The 24,700-nt window shown below is 36.8% G+C and overlaps 1 protein-coding gene across 2 annotated transcripts; it reads right to left on the reverse strand.

Moving 5' to 3' along the window:
- Nucleotides 1–744: 744 nt before the first annotated feature.
- LOC128114121 (cysteine-rich secretory protein 1-like) lies at nucleotides 745–18,194 on the reverse strand. Of its 2 annotated transcripts, none has more exons than XM_052743974.1 (7): nucleotides 18,123–18,194; nucleotides 11,062–11,178; nucleotides 9,853–9,940; nucleotides 9,221–9,366; nucleotides 7,581–7,675; nucleotides 4,672–4,760; nucleotides 745–1,328 (listed from the first exon to the last, which is right to left on the reverse strand). In XM_052743974.1, the coding sequence occupies exons 1-7, from the start codon at nucleotides 18,192–18,194 to the stop codon at nucleotides 1,201–1,203; spliced, it is 735 nt and encodes a 244-aa protein (XP_052599934.1). In that variant the 3' UTR covers nucleotides 745–1,200. The 2 variants fall into 2 exon arrangements, with proteins under 2 accessions (XP_052599934.1, XP_052599933.1); XM_052743973.1 differs by having other exon boundaries at nucleotides 18,117–18,194.
- Between the last annotated feature and the right edge of the window lie 6,506 nt (nucleotides 18,195–24,700).

Here is a 24,700-nt window from a genome sequence, read left to right on the forward strand (position 1 = left end):
TTTGAGATGTATTTCATGTCTTCTTTAAACTCTTTAAATTCCTTAATAAAACTTTATGATTTTTTTTTAAAGATTTTGTGTCCTGAGGTTCATTCTCATTGTAAAATGTTTCTGTAAATGTAGTGGATTTGGTGGGACAGGGTCACATTGCTGAGGCTGTACATATTGTGTTTTAGCCATTTGACCAGGAAATGTGGATTTCTTTCATTGATTAGATTCTAGGGCACCTCAGAGTTACCCCAGTGCACAGGATGTCTTAAGGTTGGGATTATACAGGTGATCTAGGGTCCACTGGACTAACCAGTCTGTGCGAGCATAGCGGATATACGATCTGGGCTAGGCCTGAAGGTTGGATATGCCAGGGTAGGGTCAGGAATATTTATCAAACTCAGCTCTACTATTGCTTATTAATTGAAGTGTGTACTGATTAATGCAAACTTTTGTGAAGTCTAAGAACCCTAATGTAAATAAAAATTAAGCAAACTGTATCATAAATATTGTAATACCATACTGGAATAAACAAACTCCAAATCAGAAATTCAAACAAATACTAGGGGAGGATTAATATGCAAATAGTAAGATTTATTTAATTTTTTAAAAACAATCAAGGTCAATGCAGTCACCTAGACATGCAAATTCTATTCATTAAAACTACATTTTTATAAGGTTCTTGAAAAACCCAACAACTAAAATGTAAATTGAAGTTTAGAATTTGAACCACTGATTCCGGCGCATCTGAAGAAGAGCAAATGTTGGGAAGAAATCAAAGAAAGCTAATGGGGACTTGTTTTCAGATAAAGTTAGCTAGGTAGAGCTAGGAAAGATGACTGACAGTTACAGTGGAAGTATATTGCTGTTCCTTTACTCCATTGTGCTCTGGGGACCTGATTCTTATTTTCTGGATGGAGTTTCAGTGACCTTAGTCATGCAGACAAACAGTATGACCTTGGGTTTGACTCAACTCCATAAATGTGTCACAGAATTCAGAGGTCAAGGTCCAAAGGTATTATTGATTATGTTATTTTAAAAACTTTGGATGTAAAATATTTCTACTAAATGGAATGGTACAGAATGAAGGAATGTTTACTGTTTGGAATCATTTGAATGCATCTATACTTCTAAATTCCTGGTGGAATGTGACAAGCCTAAGTAGAAGAGATGGTCTTTCTTCACATGGCCCTGCTCATTTGTACTAGATGTTTAATGAATTTTGCCTTCACATTTGCATGTAGCATTACAGTTTTGTTTAACCAAGGGATAGTCACAGGTTACTGAAGCCTTCAAATCCGCACAGTTAGAATATTTATCTTCATATTCACAACTATTTGCTGGGAAAAAAAGAACAAAAATATTCATTGCTTTGTTATTATTTTCCTGTATTAACAGAGCCAAAATAAAACATATGAATTGGGAGAAGGGGATTAAGCAAATGAATGGATGACCTTTAAATTAGAGCTTTATGAGATGTCTTTAAGATGAATTAATATATTTCTTCACTCACAAAAGGCTTGAGAAAATTAACTTGAGTGATTCTTTGAGGAACTAAACTATCTAGAGGCTAGAAAGATGGCTCAGTAATTAAGAGTTTTTGCTCTTCTTGCAGAGAAGCTAGTTTTGATTTTCAGAATCCACATCATGGCTTAAGACCACCTGTAAATTCAGTTCCATAGGACCCAATGCTCTTTCCTGTCCTTCATGATCACTAGGTTCAAATGTATGTGTATAAATACATACATGCACACAAACATTTATAAACATAAAATAAAGATAAATACTAAAATAGAATCTCATATTTTAAATGTCAGACATTATGCAAGTACTTTCTAAACTTGAGTATGGTTAATATTTAAACTCTATATTCTCAGCAAATCAAGTTTCATTAATATTTTCTATAGCTACTGTTCCTAGCAGCGAGCCTCTTTATGTAAAAATACTGATCATTAAATCATTCCAGAATGTTCTCTTGTCCAAAATTGCCCTAGACTTTGATTCTGTTTTTCATACAAGAGGAGCTAATTTTATTAAACAGAGGCTTGGAAAAGTGGGTAATGGAGAATTTCCTTCTGATTATTAGATATTTATATTCAAATGTCCAGCAGTGACCGAAAACTCATCTGAAATTCATGACCCTACAGTCTTTGTGTATATTGACAGCTCATGAATCTTCATTCACCTCAAGCAGTCTCAGAGAACTGGAAACTCATAATTACCAAATCATTCAAAATAACTTGCTTATTCCTCTGTACTTTTGTTATTGTTTATTGAGACAGAGTCTCATTGTGTTGCGTAGGCTAGAATCTAGCCCATCCAATCACATATCTCTGCTAATTCCACCTCCAGAGAAGCACCACTACAGGCACATGGCTAGTCCTCTTTCACTTTGTGTGGTGGTTCTCTGCAAGCTTTCCAGCCGGCAGGGGAAAAAAATATGATCCATGAAGAGATAAGAATGAAAGTCAGCCTGATTTTACGGTAAGAGTGTTGGGCCAGGACTTCTAGAGTCTGGCCGAGATCATTTTATATTAGCCATGTTTAAGTCCAGCACAATTTTGGAAAAAAAGTTTTGTGATAACAATTAACTCAGTTCCAAGTACACAGCAATTGAAGACATGTTTGTATTGAGATTCTTTACAAAGTACATCTGTCTTCTTTCGTAAGAATGGGTACTGTTGACTCAGAGATAGTGTCCAGGATTTAGGGTCTAGGATGACGACTGAAGTAAACATAATCCCTGTGGGTATCAGGATTGGCCAGGCCCTAAGATGACATAGAAGTCACTTAGGCTGTTGAAAAGCACAAGTGACATCACTCATAAGAATGGGTTTTATGACCTAAATCATTGCTGAAGATTTACAGATGAAGGGTCTAGGAAAAGTAAAACAAATTCTGGGAGATACGGTGGAGCCTGTCTCATCGGACGGCAAAGGATCACCAGGGTGTAAAACCATGTAATTCCTGACATTCCAGAAAGAGCAGTTATGCATCTCATTCCACTGAAGAGATAAGGTATATGTTTAACTTTCCTGACTTCCCTGGTGCTTATCTGTGTGCACCAGGCCTTTTCGCCCTTTACACCTCTCCATGTCCATGTATATATTCATCAGCACTGAACAGGCACAGTTAACAAAAAAGTATTGTTATTCTACCTTCTCTCTCTGCAATCCATTCATGCAGTAGTGCCGAAAGTCTTTAATCCTAGCACTCGAGAGACAGAGTAAGGTGGATCTCTGTGAGTTCAAGGCCAGCCTGGTCTACAGAGTGAGATTCAGGACAGGCACCAAAACTACGTGAAGAATCCCTATCTCAAAAAATCCAAAAAAAAAAAAAAATCCAAACTAAAAACAGCCTAAACCACAAATAAGTAAATTTAATGACTACTAAAATAAAAGTGAAGATCTTTTCCTTTCTATTTCTGTTTAAAGTCTTTCAGTTGGCTGTTTGTTACTGCTAGGATAGACTCCTTTAAAGGCACATTTAGCAGAGCTGTGAATATTTGGCTCTCCCTTTTTTAGTTTATAATCTTAATTTCATTAGTACTTTGAACTTTATCTATGCAAATGCACAATAAAGAATACTGTAATTCACTGGAAAATGCACAAATATCCCAGCGAATTGCAACCAGAATTTCCCATGTTAATTTTGATATTATTTTCCATTTTTATAAATATCTTATTGCTGTTACAGTTCCTTTATGTAGTATGGGCTAACCTGGAGTTTGATCAATATTCCAAACTGGGTTTGAACTCCTGATGCTCCTTCCTCTGCCCCCAGAATGTTGGGATTACATTTATTCTTTGTATTTGTATTCATAATAATACTAAAAAGGAAATACTCTGACATTCATTTCAGTCCCTTCCTGTGATGAAATACTAGCATTTTAATGAACTCACAATATGTATAGATTTGATTTAGACTCTAAAAATGCACAGAAAATTGCTAAAAAGCAGAAAATCATGTAACTGATGACTAAATGGAAGGAGATTCAAATAACAATCTAGTGCCATAAGATAGATCCAGGTAATGGTATTTGCCACTCAGCCACTTGAGATCAATCTCTCACACCTTTATCATGGAAGGAGAAAACGAATTCACACAAGTTGTCCTCTAACCTCAACACACAATCATATACAGAAGCCATGGCACACATGCATGTGCCTGTACATATATATACAGAGAGACAAAAATATCCATTCACAAATAAATAAAATTGTACCACAAAATTAAGATGATGCTCTGGAGGAGCTTGAGAATTTACTGTACTAAGATCCTTGGTGAGCAAAGAATAGTAGTATATTTCTTCCTTCTCAGCTAACATGTGTTCTATTATCTCAACTCATCGATTGCTTCCTCTTCTTAAAATGCCAACCTTAAGATCCTACTGTCATTGGGGATAAGAAAATTCACTTTAAATTTTAGTGAATTATATCCATAGAAATATTTCTGTAGACTCCAATAGCAATAATACCAATATAGTAACAAATATGCACTGATTTTAGGTATTTCCTTAGACAACATAAAGTATCCTCTTTTTTAATCCTAAACACATGAAAATTTGTAATTCCAAAAATGATATTAAGTACATTTTTGTCTCTTGAAAATAAGGCCATGCTATTAAATCTTAAAACAGATTGATATTTTATATTATTATATTAGTATGTTAATAAAACTTACTGCATAGTCCATCTTCACAGTGATCAGGACAAAGGGCACACGGTTCTCCCACTGTGTAAGGGATGTATTGCCTTTCTACAAAATTACCACTGAAATTGAAATGGAAAACATCAAATACTTTCAATTTTTCTCTGTACACTCTAATGCTTGCACATATCACCTATATATCCATATATATATGGAATCAAATATATATATGGATTAATATTAAAGCTTTAGCTATGCCATACAAAAACCTAACATTTCCTAAGAGTATTCCAATATAGATGTGAAATAATGGGATAATTAATCCATTCCCTCTTTCCCTCAACCATCATCTCAAAACCTGAGCAACTTAAATAGAGTAAATAAGAGTTAAAGGTTATAAACGTGTTAATGTTGAAACACTCTCTTCATTTACTGATAAACCTGGAATATAACTAAGACAAGAATGCTGCTTAGGTATAAAAGATACTTCCTATAGAGAAAGTTACTACAGGAAAATGCTGTGATTCCTATAGTGTGGAGGAGGTCCCATTGATGATGCTGTGAGTTTCCGGTATTTAAGTGTGTACTTGTGAAAGACATCATGCTTAGGAACGTTTGGGTTTTTCTGAAGGTAGCATGTGGCTTTGAGACTTCTATGATTATCAAAAATGAGAATACTAAGGAGAAGAACTCTTTATATAAACTATCTGAAGGGTGCAGTACTCTGAAAATGCCAAGCCTACACCTCAGTAGGAGCATCACTTCCCTGATAATCATATGAAATTAGAAAAGTCAGATTCTCCAATGCACTAAGGGTGGCAGGGGTGTGTGTGTGCAATACCCAAGGGCTTGCAGCAGAACCTCTCCTCTATATGCAGAACAGAGCTCTAGGTGTATGAGCAATGTTAAGAATGAAAAAGTCAGAAAGCATTGTATGAGTTCTGTCACTTGCTCCTCTTCATTACTCATCTGACACTTGTAAATGCCAGGCTTCAGATACCTATTTGACCAAGCAGCTGGGTGAAGTCCAGTGGCTTCCTTCTTTGTATTTTACTTATAGTCAACAGAAAGATACTTGAAATTTTTTGAGAATCCTACTTTTCAACCCACAAACAGATTAGAAATGAATCATTTAAAAGACTTGATTTGAAGACCCTCAACCTCGTGTTGTATAAGTTTTTTGTACTAAAAGGGTAATAGAGCTGGAGAGATGTCTCAGTGCTTAAGAGCACATATTCCTCTTTTAGAAGACTTGGGTTTGGTTACCAGCATCCACATCAGGTGGCTTGCAACTGTCTGTAACTCTGGTTCCAAGGAATTTGATGACTTTGGTCTTCACAAGTGTTTAGGGTTGAAAACCTGGGACTAGATAACTTATCAAGAGTCTCCTCCATGAAGAAAATAGATACTTTCTCAACACCCATAGATTACCCATAGCTCCTTATCCAGGACAATATAGCCTTTTGCTATCACCCGTGGTTGTCTCCCTGAACTCAAAGATAAAACCCTATTTTTAAAAACATCATCAACTTCAGATACAGGAGTTGGAGGAATAGAGTTGGAATTGACCTGGAAGCCTCCTTCCTGCAGATTAGTTCTCATAGTATTAGAAGATGTTACGTAAGCAGCCAAGGGAGAAAATAACCATTAGTTTTAGCTTTCTGAAAAACCGTAACAATGACTAGCCTGCTTGCTATTTTTCAAAGCTTAATTTTTGTTGCTTTATTTATGCATGTGAACACCCACACACCCACAAAGGCCAGAACAGATCCTTAGTCCTAAAGTTAAAAATAGTTATGACCTACCTGACGTGGTTGTTAGGAATCAAAATTGGATTCTCTGCAAAAACCGCAAAAATTCTTAACCACTGAGTCAGCTTTACAGCCCTATGTTGCTACCTTCTACCTGTAAGAATTTATTACGTCTTAAACTTCAAAGGCTCTTTGAGAGGTCCTTAATATATTTCAAATAGTTAAAAAAGCTATTATCTTAATTCTTTTCTCCTCAGAATTTACTAAAAAATTCTGAAAAACCCATTCCCTAGACCTTGATTTTAAAGCCAGAAATTCACTTTCATTCTATGCTGTGTTTGAGCTCTTAACAAAATTCCCATGAAAAATGAACATATATTCATAATTTGTCTATTAATTAATTTTTCTTAATACTTTAATTACATCTGCATCTATGTTTGTCCATGTTAGGCTTTGTGCGTATACAATAACAAAGCTGAGATCATGAATTTGAGAGGAAGTGAGAGGTAGGAAGATTTGGAAAAGGAGAGAGAAGTGTAGAAATAATGGAAACACAGTACTCCTATATGAAATTTGCAAAACATAAAAAAAAATTTTTTTTTTAATTTTGAGACAGTGGTTCTCTGTGTTGGCCTGGCTAGCATTGAACTCACAGAGATCCACCTGCCTCTGCCTCCTTAGTGCTGGGATTAAAGGCGTGAACCACTACTGGGCCTCAATAATTAATTTTAATAAAGAGATACAAGAACTTATACAATCAGGGGTAGGATCAATTAGTTAGAAGCCCCACAATCACTAACCTGTGTCACTCACTCATGTTCACTCCTGGTCTATTATTAAAAATTTGCTTTGTAGCCTACAAACATAGCATGAACTGACAATAGGAATTCACAATCCTCATACTTGGGTCCTCATGATGTCACCATTAGTCCAGAAAACAGCAATCGAAGAGGGAAAAGAAATCATTTTTAAAGATAAGGAAAATGCTTCTGAGTGTGATTCATGGAACTAATGAGATGGACATTTCAAAGATTTAGTTAAATAAGTTTCATCTCTAGGGAATATTTAGAAGTTTTTATTTCCCTCTCCATGTGTAAAATATATCTTTAGTTTGTTTTTATACTATGATAATTTAAAAATGTCAAATTGCATTTGACATTGTTGAAAATGAACTTGGAAGTGGATACTTACGGAGGACAATACTGACAAACATAAAAGAATTTCAATGATTGGTCAGGGCACTCAGCAACTCCACATGCAACTTGGAAAGATGTATTCCAAACAACCTATAAACCCAGAGATGAAGACAGGGCACAGGTCAGAGAGGAAAATCATGCAGAAAAACAAATACAAAATTTAAAACACTGCTGGTATACTTTGTTTCTATATGCCTTATACACATATTTAAGTGATTGAATCAAACTGCAGATGTGAGAACCTCTCTAAGGGGCTGCTCTTGTTCAGCTAGTCTAGCAAAACTTTCAGGAAGCACTCAGTGGAGTTTATAGAGCTTGAGAGTGGCTTCAGCCTTCAGAGAAGCTTTCTTCTTCTTTGTCATCTTTGACAGTTTCCAAGATAACGAGGATGCAGAAGGCTGGGCTGAGGCCAAGGAGCTTTGTGTCAAAATGAAAGGCATCAAAGAATCTATGGACACCAGGAGGACCCTGGTGTGATGTAGAACTTTTTGACACTGCTTCCAATGCCACTGGCATGTGACCATAAACACCTAGATATCAGGATATCAGGTCAATTCCAGGTCAGACATAAAACTGACCAAGATGTTGCTGGTGACTACTCTGAAGTGCTTTTGCAAAAACAAGTGTCCTGTGTCCATAGAGCCCTGGCCTTGGAAGATGAACCAGAACTTCCTCTCAGCATCACAGAAGAGACTGTTCAGTTTGTTACTAAACTGTGATCATGAGTATCTTCCTTTCTGGGTGGCCAGGGAACATGAGTGGCTGCAAGCCTTTCTGGTTCAGCCTGATGGAAGGCTGACACTCAGCATAAATTTTAGAAGTTTTATGTGGCAGGTAATTCTGTGTACAGATGTGGTCTTAGACTTCCTGGTTCCCTCCTGAAACTGTGTTTCAGCTCAGGTCTCTCAGCCTGCAGGATCTGATCAGGCCAGGGAACTGGAGTTGCCCTGTGCCTATACCACATCAGGATCTTCTCTCCATCTAGCCAAGCAGGATTCCCATATCACCTTCCTCCTAGGTTTGGAAGGCCCTCTTTGATGGAGGAAAGGATAGAGCTACAATTTTATAATTCTTGCTAAAAAAGTCATTATATTTGATAGGAAAGGGCCCAAGGCCTGGGCCTTTAGATCCAGCAGGAGGCTAGCTGTCAGGGTTTCTGGTTGAAAAAAAAAGTCCAGGAGATACCTTTCCCCTTTTCACTCAGGAGCCATACAGATGCATAGCACTGTTAAAGTCTGTGGAGGTGCCTTAGAATATAGGCCATTACCCTTGTTTGGGGACTCAAGTCAAGAAATTATGGTTAGAAAAAAAAATCAAGTATGTTCCCTTACAAAGATTAGAAAAGCCATTGGAAGATGGCAGCTCAAATAGCCAATGATTGTCCAGAAAAATACACAACCAACCACTCAAGATCTTCCCCAAGGGTATATGATTGGTGTGCACTCTCTCTATACTCCCTGACTTTGGGAGACTGTGATAGGAAGACAGGAAGTTCAAAGCCAGTATGAGCTACATATTGAGCCCTTGTCTCAAAAAGAAAATACAACTCTCTGCACTGAAATTCTTCTTCAAAATCGGTCAAGTAATTTAAAATATTTCTTTGCCTAGCACTTATAGATACAGTACTTTTCTTACCTGAGTATAATGTCCAACTACTGCATCAGTTGTATTTGGACCTGAACCAAAACTGAAATCATTGACTTCATCATACCAGCTTTGGATTGCATGAGACCATGATGCTGGGTAACTTGACATGAAGATATTCTCACCACATCTTATTTCTAGGGAAAAAGACAGACCACCCACAAAGAGAGTAAAAAAGAAGAAAGAGGAACACACACACACACACACACACACACACACACACATGCACACGTGCTCTCTCAGAATCCCTGCTTTTTAAAATAAAAAAGAGATTCTAATTTCAGATTTCCTTTATAAGGCCTTAATTAGTAATTATTTTCATCCAGACATCAGTTTCTAATCTTCAAAGCAGAGAAAAAGACGATCCATACCTTGCTTCAATTGTAAACTAGTTACAAAGCACAAAGCTGGCATCAAGAAAGACAGTTTGTGTAAAATATAAACCATCCAATAAACACAAACTGGAGACTTTCAGAGCCATCTCTGCCCCAGAGATATTTAACTTTTAAAAGAAGCAGTATCAGAATAGGTGTTTATTTACAACACTGGCTAGCACAATGTGAGAAAATGGGTTTTCCTGTGTAACTCTCCATTCATTTGTAAGTTACAATGAGTTTACATACTGGTGGTCCTGGCTTCTGGAGGACTGTGTTCATAAGTGCACTGGCTTGCCCATCTCTGTGCATTCACTCGGGCATCATTGCTCCATTGCTAAAGAGGAAAGGGAAAGAAGATAGCCATGGAATAACTCAAACATCAGAGTCACATGATCTTTGCACACAGGCTGATATCATTGCAAATTTTCTGTAGGTGTCATCTGATTTTCATCATAATCAATATATAATATAATATGTGTCTAAATTTTTATGTTAGCATATATATTATCAAGGTTCATGGTAGCATTTATAAATAAGTTTTTTTGCATATTTTCCACCCCCCATATTCCTGATCCTGCCCATCCTCCCATGCATGCCCTCTCACCCACAGCCTCCATTTGATGTCACACATGTTCTCTTTCCTTCCACTTCCCATGCCTTCTAGCGTCCCTTCCCAACCCCCAACATTGATCTTCTTAGTAGTTTCATAACCTATGTCCAAAGATACTCCCTCTTATCTATGGCCTTTTCTGTACCAAATAAATACAAGTAGTGTGTCTTCCCAAGGCCACAAAAAAATACTAAAACCTTTAATGGTCTAATGACTTATTGAAATCACAACAGGAATCATTAAAGAGTGAGTAATTGCTGTAGAGCGAGTATCACTAACCATGACAAAGTACTAAGACTATTTTTACAGCTGTAAGAAGTTGCCTCATAAATCCTAGCTTCATTTTTTACCTCATTAAATAAATTTAAGAGACACATGTATTTTGGTTCTGGATCCAGACAGTAGACTATTTACATGAAGGGTCATTGGGCCTTAGAGGAGAAATGTTCTGATCCTAGATTAGGAGAGACAAAAGTGAGCCAAAATAACATAGTAGCTTTTCAATGGAGACCAGAGTCAAAAGATTTGATTTAAGTTCAGTCATTATAATTGATTTAGCTCCATAATACCAATGAGTCACTATTATGAAAGAAATTTAATAAATTCTCCTCTGATCATTGCACAGCTAAAGCCATGGAGGTAGAGAACCAACTATGATCTCTATGTGCATGCCATAGTATATGGACACACACTAACAAACATGCACACAAACAAAACAATGAATAATTTTTAAAGGCAAACTAGAATAGAGGCAGACCCTTTTAAAGCACACAGCAGAAGCCAGATGCTACCCACAGGCTTCAAACACAGCTCTCCAAATGCACTGTCCTGTTGTGAGCCCTCACCATCTTTAGTAAGTCACTACCAGGTGGAGAAACCATTCTTCTCAGTTGGTTGTGCTTGTTTACAATCTCTTCTTGAACTGACTGTCTAGTGGTTGACAAATTCTCAAGATTTTCATTCTAGAGGGAAATAAAATTAAAAGTCATGTTAGTGTATGTTAAGGCTGCATTAAAAGGTGAATGAGTTGTCTAAGGTGAATGAAAGTCATTTTTAAAGTACTCAGGCCAATGTTAGTCATCAATTCTTGACAATAAATGATAAGAAAATCTATGACTTTTCATTAGAATCACTTTAAGTAGAAATTTTGAGAATAGAATGAATTCATGACATGTCAAAGTAAAATCTCTTCTAAGGCTATAAATGTTAATTTTATTTAAGAAAGATCTGTAATGATGGCCATGCACAGTAGAGAACTTTAAGTCATTCACACTCAGGATGTAGCAAGGAAGTGTTAAGGATGAAGACACATCTTATTAGGTGATAGCCCTCTGACCAAGAGTTTGGAAGCTTGTGAGATAATGCGTAGGCCCAGAGCCAATACATGTGAGCATTAGAGAATTTTATATGTAACAAATCTTTGAGATCACTCCAAAGACTGCTTTATCTAATAAAATATCCAAGTCAATTTGGAGACAATGGGTTCTTGAAAATACTTGAGAACTACTGACTTTACATTTCACTGGACAGCAATAAGTCTGCTAAGTTAACTCAGATGATGATATTTAAATTTACCTTTTTCATTTGTGTGGGACAGGTGGATGGAGTGATATTATGTGAGTTGGCAGAGATATAAGAGCCACTTGCTGATATAAACATACTCAAAAATGTGCTGTTTTATAGTGTAGAGCAAGATGTTACAGCATAACTATTGATGGACTGACTCTCACATACATTTTGTCTTAGAGGTGGGATCAGGCTTCCTGCAGTTTTACTTCCCTCAAGTCTCTGCAGACATTGCACCCATGGATCTAATCACACTGCATTGCCAGTGGCTGCGACATGTCCATGTCTCCCTAATGTTTTAAGATCTGAAGGCTCTAATGAAAGTCTTGTGCCAAGAGATCTCTCACAGCTACTGATTTCTAGGACAGAAAGGATGTATATGTTAAAGTTATTGCTTGAAAATCAGGTATAACCATCGTAATATCCAGCAAAATAGACTTCAAACTAAAATCAAACAAAACAGATCAAGAAGAGCATTACATACTCATCACAGGAAAGATCCACCAAGATGAAGTTTCAATTCTGAACATTTATGCCCCAAACACAAGGGCACCCACATATGTAAAAGAAACATTACTAAAGCTTAAACCACATATAAAACCCCACACATTAATAGTGGGAGACTTCAACACCCCACTTTCACCACTGGACAGATCTCCCAAAACGAAATTTAACAGAGAAATAAAGGACTTAACTGATGTTATGACTCAAATGGACTTAAACGATATCTACAGAACATTCCATCCTAACAAAGAAGAATATACCTTCTTCTCAGCACCCCATGGAACCTTCTCTAAAATCGAACACATACTTGGCCACAAAGCAAATCTCAACAGATACAAAACAATTGGAATAACCTCCTGCGTTCTATCAGACCACCATTGTTTAAAGTTAGATTTCAACAACAACAAAAACTACAGAAAACCTACAATCTCATGGAAACTGAATAATGCTCAACTGAATCACCAAAGGGTTAAGGAAGAAATAAAAAAAGAAATTAAAGACTTCCTAGAGATCAACGAAAATGAAGACACCACATACCCAAACTTATGGGACACTATGAAAGCAGTGCTAAGAGGAAAATTCATAGCACTAAATGTCCACATAAAGAAGTTGGAGAAATCTCACACTAGTGACTTAAGAGCACACCTGAGAGCTCTAGAACAAGAAGAAGCAAAGTCTCCCAGGAAGAATAGATGCCAGAAATCATCAAATTGAGAGCTGAAATCAATAAAATAGAAACAAAGAGAACAATACAAAAAATTAATAAAACAAAGAGTTGGTTCTTTGAGAAAATCGACAGGATAGACAAGCCCTTATCCAAACTAACCAAAAGACAGAGAGAGAGCATCCAAATTAACAAAATCAGAAATGAAAAGGGGGATATAACAACAGACAATGAGGAAATCCAGAGAATCATCAGGTCATACTTCAAAAACCTCTACTCCACAAAACTGGAAAATCTAAAAGAAAATGGATAATTTTCTGGATAGATACCACATACCTAAGTTAAATCAAGAAAAGATAAACTATTTAAATAGTCCAATAACCCCTAAGGAAATAGAGTCAGTCATTAAAAGTCTCCCAAACAAAAAGCCCAAGACCAGATGGTTTCAGCGTAGAATTCTACCAGATCTTCAAAGAAGAGTTAATACCAATACTCTTTAAATTGTTCCACACAATAGAAACAGAAGGAACATTACCAAACTCCTTCTATGAGGCTACAATTACCCTGATTCCTAAACCAAACAAGGATACAACAAAGAAAAAGAACTACAAACTGATCTCCCTCATGAACATTGATGCAAAAATACTCAATAAAATACTGGCTAACAGACTCCAAGAAACATCAAAACAATTATCCACCATGATCAAGTAGGATTCATTCCAGGGATGCAAGGGTGGTTCAACATACAAAAGTCCATCAATGTAATACACCATATAAACAAACTCAAAGAAAAAAACTACATGATCATCTCACTAGATGCAGAAAAGGCATTTGAAAAAAATCCAACACCCCTTCATGATAAAGGTCTTGGAGCGATCAGGAATACAGGGAACATACCTAAACATAATAAAGGCAATTACAGCAAGCCAACAGCCAACATCAAATTAAATGGAGAGAAACTCAAAGTGATTCCACTTAAATCAGGAACAAGACAAGGCTGTCCACTCTCCCCATACTTATTCAATATAGTACTTGAAGTTCTAGCCAGAGCAATAAGACAACATAAGGAGATTAAGGGGATACAAATTGGAAAGGAAGAAGTCAAGCTTTCCCTATTTGCAGATGACATGATAGTATACTTGAGTGACCCCAAAGATTCAACCAAGGAACTGATACAGCTTATAAACACCTTCAGCAACATAGCAGGATACAAGATCAACTCCAAACAATCAGTAGCCCTCCTATATACAATTGACAAACAGGCTGAGAAGGAAATCAGAGATACATCACCATTTACAATAGCCACAAATGATATAAAATACCTTGCAGTAACACTAACCAAGCAAGTGAAGGACCTATATGACAAGAACTTTAAGTCCCTGAAAAAAGAAATTGAAGAAGATGTCAAAAAATGGAAAGATCTCCCACGCTCATGGATAGGCAGGATTAACATAGTAAAAATGGCAATCTTACCAAAAACAATCTACAGATTCAATGCAACCCCCATCAAAATACCAACACAATTCTTCACAGACCTGGAAAGAAAAATACTCAACTTCATATGGAAAAACAAAAAACCCAGGATAGCCAAAAGAATCCTGTACAATAAAACAACCTCTGGAGGCATCACAATCCCTGACTTCAAGCTCTACTATAGAGCTACACTAGTAAAAACAGCTTGGTACTGGCATTAAAAACTGACATGTGAGCTAATGGAATCGAATTGAAGACCCTGACATAAATCCGCACACCTATGAACATAAAATTTTTGACAAAGAAGCCAAAACTATACAATGGAAAAAAGAAATCATCTTGAACAAATGGTGCTGGCACAACTGGATATCAACATGTAGAAGGCTGCAAATAGATCCATATCTGTCACCATGCACAAAACTTAAGTCCAAGTGGATCAAAGACCTCAACATAAATCCAGCTACTCTGAACCTGCTAGAAGAGAAAGTAGGAGGAAGTAGTCTTGAACACATTGGCATAGGAGATCACTTCCTAAATATAACACCAGTAGCACAGACACTGAGAGAAACAAGCAATCAATGGGACCTTTTGAAACTGAGAAGCTTTTGTGGAACAAAGGATAGGGTCAACAAGGCAAAGCAACAGCCTACAGAATGGGAAAAGGTCTTCACCAAGCCCACATCTGACAGAGGACTGATATTCAGAATATATAAGGAACTCAAAAAATTAGACATCAAAATGCCCAACAGTCCAATTAAGAAATGGGCTATAGAACTAAACAGAGAATTCTCAACAAAGGAAACTCAAATGGCTGAAGGACATTTAAGGAATTGCTCGACATCCCTAATTATCAGGGAAATGCAAATCAAAACAACTCTGAGATACCACCTTACGCCTGTCAGAATGACTAAGATCAAAAACACTGAAGACACCTTATGCTGGAGAGGATGTGGAGCTAGGGGAACTCTCCTCCACTGCTGGTGGGAATGCAAGATTGTACAACCCCTTTAGAAATCAATATGGTGCTTTCTTAGAAAATTGGGAATCCATCTCCCCCAAGATCCAGCTATACCACTCTTGGGCATATACCCAAGGAATGCTCAATCATACCACAAGGGCTATGTTCATATCACCATTGTTTGTAATAGCCAGAACCTGGAAACAACCTCGATGCCCTTCAACTGAAGAATGGATAAATAAAATGTGGTACATATACAAAATGGAATACTACTCAGCAGAGAAAAACAATGACATCATGAGGTTTGCAGGCAAATGGATCTAGAAAAAATCATCCTGAGTGAGGTAACTCAGACTCAGAAAGACAAACACGGTATGTACTCACTCATAGGAGGATACTAGATGTAAAACAAAGATGACTAAACTGCTATTCACAACTCCGGGGAGGCTACGTAGAGAGCAGGACCCCGGAAAAGACACAGGGATCACCCAATGACAGAGAAATAGATGAGATCTACATGGACAACCTGGGTGTGAGTGGGGGTAATGAAGGGCAAGGGTCGAGGGAAAGAGAGCTGGGGGGAGCAGGAGTTCCCAGCTGAATCAAGAACAGATGGGAAGAACAAGGAATAAGAGACCATGGTAAATGGAGGCCACATGAGAATAGGAAGAAGCAGGGTGCTGGAGAGGTCCACAGAAATCCACAAAGATACCTCCACAATAGACTACTGGCAATGGTCGAGAGACAGCCTGAAATGACCTACTCTGGTGATAGGATGGCCAAACACCCTAATTGTCGTGCTAGAAACCTCATCCAATGACTGAGGGAACCGGATGCAGAGATCCACGGCCAGGCCCCAGGTGGAGCTCCTGGAGTCCAATTGGCGAGAAAGAGGAGGGTTTGTATGAACGAGAATTGTTGAGACCAAGGTTGGAAAAAGCACAGGGACAAATAGCCAAACGAATGGAAACACATGAACTATGAACCAATGGCTGAGGAGCCCCCAACTGGATCAGGCCCTCTGGATAAGTGAGACAGTTAATTAGCTTGATCTGTTTGGGAGGCATCCAGGCAGTGGGACCGGGACCTGTCCTCAGTGCATATGCTGGCTGTTTGGAACCTGGGGCTTATACAGGGACATTTGGCTCAGCCTGGGAGGAGGGGACTGGACCTGCCTGGACTGAATCTACCAAGTTGAACTCAATCCTCAGGGGAGTCTTTGCCATAGAGGAGATGGGAATGGGGGGTAGGCTGGGGGAAGGCGGGGGTGGGGGAGAACAAGGAATCCGTGACTGATATGTAAAATTAAATTAAATTATAATATAAAATAAAAAAATTAAAAAACTGAAAAAAAGGGGAAAAACGAAAATCCTCACATTTTATTTTAATGTAAAGTAACAATATTCCCAGCTGTTTATTTATTAAGAGAAGGACATCATTTTCTAAAACATTTTTAAAATTAACTGTATATGTTTGAGTCCAAGTACAGGTTTCTGTACATGAGTGCAGTACCAGTCAGTAGAAGCCTTAAGGGAGTATCAGATTCCCTGGAGTGTGAGTTACATGTGGATGTAAGCCTTCTTAGGTGGATGCTGGGAAACAAAGGGTCCTCTTCAAGAGAAGTAAATGTTCTTATCCACCAAGCTATTTCTCCAACCCCTCACCCCCAGATGGTTCATTTTAACCTGAAAACTCGATCTAAAGATGTTTTATTTCTAAATACAAAATGTATGGCTTCTGTGAAAGCCGTTATTATTTTCTGCTTGTTATTCTACCTTCCCTGGTAGCTAAAAATTCCATGAAACAATACATGTGCTTACATTTTCTTAACAGGCAATTGTACAGATTTAAAGAAAAACATACTAGAAACACTGAAATGTGAGAATAAAATGTTAAAGGGTTTGTTTTGGATAGAAATGTGACCTAATAATTACAACACCACAAAGTAAAACCAAAAGAAACAACAATAAGTGACTCAGAGAGATGAATCAGTTCTCCATGGTAACTCTCAAAGAAACCTTCATTAATAAAACATGGCTTGAATGTCTCTGCTGTTTGGATCTTGAAAATTTATAAAGAATATCAATAGTCCGAACAGAGAAGGGAGGGGAAAGGGATAAAGGGAAGGAGAAGAGATGGTTCAAAAGTGCCATAAAATACAATCTTTTTAGGAAAGAAACTGAAAATTCAAACAACTTGAAAGAACACCTAGATAATAGTCTCCAGAAAACTAATTTGATTATGGTAACAAAAGACATATAACTTATATTCCAAAACAGGTTTATCCAGTTATTGGCACTCCTTACTCTTGAGGAATTCTAGTAGTCTTCAATGCAGAAGCCAAAGAAAAGTATGAGGGCTACAGCAATGCCCAATGCTTCCAACTTTAGTAGCTTTCTAACTAAGGGGAGAGAATCTTTGCAAGTACTACACACTCCATCATTAAAGATGACTGAGCCTCATCTGGGATTGTCTAAGCATAAGACCATATTATAAATAACAAATATTTGGCTCATGTGCATACTTTTTGCATAACAGATGTACTTAACAACTCTGGTGTGTGTGTGTGTGTGTGTGTGTGTGTGTGTGTGTGTGTGTGTGTGTGTGTGTGTGTATTGCTGAGAATCAAAGTGACTTACTCCACACTTTGGCCTTTTATAGTATTGAAGAGTGATCTGATGGCTTCCTAGCCTTCATAGTTACCTAAATTGTTCTGATAAGATACTAAACCTTACCCATACCTCATAGTCATCTTGAAGAAGGGATGGGGGTAACACAGCAGCCAGGAACAACAATAATGGGAATAATGTCATGTCTATAAACAAAGAAGAGAAAAAATCAGCATTTAAATGTTTAGTCCTTGAGTTGTGAGTAATGCAGAAGGTATGGCAGAAGTAAGAGATACATATCCCAGATTTACTAGCACTGTAACAAGGAGGACACAGTATTTATATCATCAAAATGATAATAAAATCAACTCAAGAAGCCTGCTGCCAGCTGGTGCAATAAGGAATAAATCAAAATGCCTAAATGAAGCTCCTGGAACCATGCACCTATGAATGATGTGGGTGGTTAGTGTCTCCTCCCCTGTCACACTCTAATCCATGGAGGTCCTCTCTTCAGAGTCTAGAAATTTAGGAATTCTTCCTTTATCCTTTCAAGAGTAGCAAAAGCACCCAGCTATTACCATGGCAGAGCACTACTATGACATGATTGAACCTTGTTTGATATTTCAAGCTCTGCCTACTCTATTATAGGATGTTTGTTTGTTATTCATTCATTAAAAGGTTTTCTTTTCTTCTTGAGACAAGATTTCACTATGCAGCCCAGTCTAGCTTCAAACTTACACCTTTGCCTCCTAGTCTCAAGTGTTGAGACATATCTGTACATTACCACACACAACTCTGTCATATTTTTAAATCAAAGTCCTTAACTCGGCTCATGTGTTCAGTGTACTAACACATTTATTCTCAAAAACTAGTCCATAATACCAAGACTGAAAATCTTAGTCTTTCATCATCATATTTTACATATAATGATAAATGAATGATAAATTAATGTCATGTTCAACAAGAGGGAAACCATTTAAATAATTTGGAACACATTCTTTTATTAAGGGTATTAGGTAAAACACACATGCGTGTACACACACACACACACACACACACACACACACACACACATACTTGAATGTGTGCTGGTATGCATGTCTACATATATGCGTATGTGTGGAGACCTGAGGCAAAAATTAGGTGTCCTCAATTGCACCCTACCTTATAAGTTGAGACAGGATCTGTGAGGGAGCCCCAAGCTCATCATTTCAGTTAGTCTGTCTGCACAGCTTGCTCTGGGTATTCTCTGTCTCTACCTTCTGCCTGCACTGAAGTTATTAGCATGCAGTCACAGCCACCTGGCTTTTACATGGGTTCTGGAGATTTAAAGTCTGGCTCCCATGCTTGTAAAGCAAGTGTATTTTCTACTGAGACATACTGCTAGCATCTACTGCTTGTTTTTAATGATTTCTCCTAACCAGTAAGAAAGGTTTTTCTTATTCTATAATTAATAAAGGCCTATATACATTAATGCAATGCATAAATAGGTAATTCTAATGAAATTTTCCAAGACAGCCTTTGTCCAATTTAGGCACACAAAATAGCATAGACTATGTTTGGTGTCACTTGTTATGTGGCTCTCTTTGAGCTTCATTTAAAACTCATAAAAACCTTGTAGTGGGTTACTCTGACTCAATATCTTCCTTTACACGTGAGCAAAATCAGTGTTAGAGATTTAATACTGACATGTCATAAGAATTTTGGGATCACAACTGAAATCTAAGCACTGGCTCTGTGGTGTCAAAGCATTCAGTTACAAGAGCCAGAGATTGTGGTTCTTTAGAAGATTATGGAGACAAGGAAATATGTCGATCAAACCCCAGCAGAGGTGCCTGGGTGAGTGCATTACTGGAAGAATCACCTGGTAACTAGTCACATTCTCCTGAGTATCTACTGTAATATTTTCTAAATTCCAATGTCATATTAAATCATCACTCAGGTTGCTTTGTCATGTTTCTCTGAGCTATGAATCAGTCAGCACAGAACATAAATTCTACAGAACAGCTAGAAGTCATTATGGACACAATCTGGACAAATATCCTGTAAGAACAACAGCCTTGTCAATTCCTGAAAAGCATTCTTTTTTTTTCCATTTTCCAAGAATAAATACCCCTGCTTCCTTGAATTTGCAAAGATGTGGCACTGGACTTCTGAGCTGTGCCTGATCTACAATACTTGAAATTTCTACACACACTTATGCAAATTACCCCTGCCTTTTGTAAAATGAGCTATCTCACCTTCAGGATTGAGATTTACCACAAAGCAGTCTATTACTAAATAGCTCTCAGGATTGACATTTATTGTAACTTTACTGCTTTTGATCCAACATCACAAGTTAAGCCAGATTGGCAGACACTGTAGGTTCAGATGTCATCTAGAAGAGTACATCAATTCAGCACATGAAGAAAAGCATCAATAAATATCCTTTGAATTACAATCTTCTCCAAAGTCATATAATTCCCTTTTAATTGATATTAAGTAGTATCATAATATCCTAATATTCTCCAGAATCACTACTTGTCTACCCAAAACACAAATATCTATGAGGGAAACTGCTTTGTCATATAAGATATACACACAATTTATATATATATATATATATATATATATATATATATATATATATAAAGAACCTACAAGCTACCTCAGTATATTCACCTATGATCAGAACCTACAAACTACCTGAGTATATTCACCTATGATCAGAATAATAAAATGTTGTGTTTTCTGCGTGTTTTGAGTGTATTTTATGGACCAGATATATATTCTGATGATCACCAATAAAATATTTATTTCAAGTTCAGATCTATAATGTTGAGTTGGAGAATTTAAAATCATTAACAAGGCTACCTTCTCATCCACAGTCTAATATTTGCATTAGAGCACAGAAAAGTTCCTGCAACTCATAATTGAAGTTCTAGTAAAGATATCTCTAATATAACTACAATGAAAAGTCATAGAAATTATTTCTGATTTTAGAATAAAGAAATTCATTCCCACATCTCTGCAAAAAAAAGCATTTCCAGGTTAAAAATAAGCTACTTAAATCATGTATACTTAGCTTTACAAGACTAAATAAAAACAGTTTTACTCAACAAAATCATCAATACAGATCTAACAACAGTCCAAATGTGCAAACATTAACTATAACCTTTTGCTGCTGATGAGTTATAAATGCACTGGCATCAGGAGATTCATCTTAAAATAAAACAGTGCTACTTACGGCTGGTGTCTGAGCTGAATGAGGTGTTTGTTCTGCTGGAAGAAGAAAGGTGGTGACAGACAAGAGTCGGAACTGTCTATATGTACTCTACCTATTTCCTGCTTTGACACAGTCTGGTTGTGCAAGCACATCTTGGTTAACAAGGTATGACACAGGATCTGTCATGGCAGATTTTATAGCTTGTCATCTAACTGAAATTTTGACATCATATGGTGACTTTGTATATGGCTATCAGAAACAAATTATTAGAGAATTTTGCTAGCTCTTGAGTGCTCATCTAGTGTTATAATGAGTGTGTGTGTATATATATGTATGCATATATATATATATATATATATTTGTCAGTAGATGCTTTGAAAAATCTTAACAAACTCATTTTCATCTTATCAGAGCTGTATTTCTCTCTTTTAAGGGGGCTGCAGAGGTGACTCAGTGGTTAAGAGTAACTTATGCTCTTACAGACAATAATAGGTTTCTTCCACCCCTGTCATTTGTCTCACTACTGCTTGTAACTCCAGCTCCAGGGACCTGACACCTTCTAGTCTCCCTGAACACTTTATTCACATGCATATACCTCTACACTGAAACAAATACATACATATATATGTATAATTTTAAAAAATAATTCCTTTGAGAGTAAGTGTTAGATTATATTTTTATGATCTCTAGAGAGTTCAAGATGTCTTCACAGTTATCTAAAGCATCCATAACTAATTATTGGACCATAGTGCATTAGAAAATAATTGTGTCCTTTACCTTTGTAAATTCAATGTGATAGTGCCTTACAGAGTATGTTGGAAAAGAACCCCATAGCTCTCTGGTACTTTTAAGGTCCTAGGTATTAGTTTTTATTTTCTGGTTGAGTGAAGTTGAATACAATATTGAGCAACATATCAAATTGCTATCATTTGAGTGTGAAGATCCACACAACGTTTTGTGATTTCTAAGCTTGTTTCGACAACATAAAAATGAAGCAGGATAGACAAACAACAAGCTTCCTAGGCAATGACGTTAAGAAATCTTTTTTGATCAATAAGCAAGAATAAATTATGCAATCACGAGTAGTACATGCATAGCACTGAGAGGCATTTCTGGAGGCTCATGTTGTCATATACACTATAATAAGTCATGCATAATTCAATAATCTCTTCAAATTTTCTTACTTATCTTTAAGTTCACTGATTTATGTGAAAAAGACGTACCAGAGAAGAGAATCTACTCAACACATGTTTGAATTATATTTAATAATAGGCTTACCTATTAGACACATTTATAAGATAATCTTTAAGCTCAGGGTGGACTTGACCATAAGAAATGAAAGGCTCACAGGTTGCTTAACTCTCTTTCATCACCTCCTCATGTGTATTTTTTAAATATACAAGTGAGAGCCAGGTGGTAATTGTGCACCCCTTTAATCCAAGCACTCAGGAGGCAGAGTTAGGTGAATCTCTGTGAGTTTGAGGCCAGTCAGGTCTACAGAGTGAGTTTCAGGACAGCCAGAGCTACACAAAGAGAAACCCTGTCCCCCAAAAACAAATAAATAAAAAAAAATAGATATACAAATGAAATATAAGCTCTAAATAAGTAAATAACATTCCTGGATCACATTACCTTCAGATACGCTGTCTCTGTTTCCAGCTTTCTATGAAAGAATGTGTCAAGAGTGTGATCATCAGGCCCTCTGAATGAGTGAGACAGTTGATTGGCTTGATCTGTTTGGGAGGCATCCAGGCAGTGGGACCAGGTCCTGTGCTCATTGCATGAGTCAGCTGTTTGAAACCTGGGGCCTATGCAGGATTGCTTGGCTCGGCCTGGGAGGAGGGGACTGGGCCTACCTGGACTGAGTCTACCAGGTTGATCTCAGTCCGCGGGGGAGGCTTTGTCCTGGAGGAGGTGGGAAAGAGGGGTGGGCTGGGGGGAAGGTGAAGGGGGCAGGAGGGGGGAGAACAAGGGAATCCGTGGCTGATATGTAGAACTGAATTGTATTGCAAAATAAAAATTAAAAAATTTAAAAAAAGTGTTATCATAACAGTCTCCATCCTCACCCTGATGGCTGCTTAATGTTGTGCAAATTGTCATAAGCTTGAGATTTCAGTTCTCATAAACACTGGTGAAAGTTTTATAATGATGTTCTCTTTGAAATATATGTGGGAAATAATGCTTAGTTTACTTGTAATAAGATGATAGAGTATAGAGTACATATCATCCATTGCCATGTAGCTCATATTTTCAAGGCCTTTTTTTCTGTGTTGAATGCTTCTTTTTTTTTTACATGAATAAAAGTACTCCAAACATCTGTGAATAACGTGAGAATAACTTTACTTTACTAATCAATATGGAGTAACTGGTTTCATGAGAAATTCCCACAAAAAGTGAATGAAAATAGCTTGAAAGGCAAACATCTTCTGTCCTATGATTCCTGCTTTACAAATTTTTGTAAATTTAATACTTTATGATCATTAAATATGCTATATTATTTAAGGATGCTGTGGTTCATGAAATAACACACATGATTTCAAGCATCAAATTGACATTAATTTTTCAATTTGGATGTTTCTTGTCAATTTTATTTCCTCATTTCTCACTATTTTTGTGACCTTTTCTTCATTGACATATATTATACCCAAGGTTAATTTTTCATAACACATGTTTCCTAATTGTAGGCCCCAGAGAATCTACAGCTTACAGCTTACTTTTTGGTTAGAAAGTTAAATTGGTAAACTGATTCTTTGTCTACACAATATGTATTTGCAATAGTGTCATAATAAAACTTGTAACTGACTCCATGTGATTGTTGAGGAATCATAATTCAGCAAAAGGCTATAATGAAGGGAATGACATGGAATGTCAAAAATCTAGAGAACAATATGCATTTAGGTGAAGTCTAGTTTACTCCAATCAAAATGGTTAATGTTCTAGACAACTCCTTAAAAATGTGTTCTAGATTTACAGGTCTATGGAATAATGTACGATAACTCAATTCATGTGTACAATGTGAGATGATAAAATCAAAGTAGTCAGCAATTTTGTCTTTATGATTATGACTTCATGCTTTCAACATGTAGTTTGTATCTCCTAGTTATTTTGATATCTATAGCAAGCCATCATGGTGATCCCTTTGTATGGCATAAGACATCAGAGCTTATTATTTTTGTCTGTGTTTTAGGTCATGCTCTCTAAACTTCTTCTACACTACACCATTGCCTTTCACAGTTGTTCCAAATTCAAATTGCTTTTTCTCTTAATCAAAGTATTATACATTTCATAAATATATTTAAACAGAGATTCTGTAGCATTACAATAAATATCTGGTATATTGAGACATAATTACAAAAAAAACAACCTCTCTACTAAAAAAATAGATAAATAAATGACAGGAATTATTTCCCAATTCTGTTACTCAGCAGCTAAGAAGTGTCCAGCAGGGAAATCTATCATGTATAATCTGAGAATGATAGCATTTTTCTTAATATATAAATATTCA

Source organism: Peromyscus californicus, unplaced genomic scaffold, assembly GCF_007827085.1.
Source record: "Peromyscus californicus insignis strain IS unplaced genomic scaffold, ASM782708v3 Scaffold_19__1_contigs__length_69161282, whole genome shotgun sequence".
Classification (NCBI taxonomy): domain Eukaryota; kingdom Metazoa; phylum Chordata; class Mammalia; order Rodentia; family Cricetidae; genus Peromyscus; species Peromyscus californicus.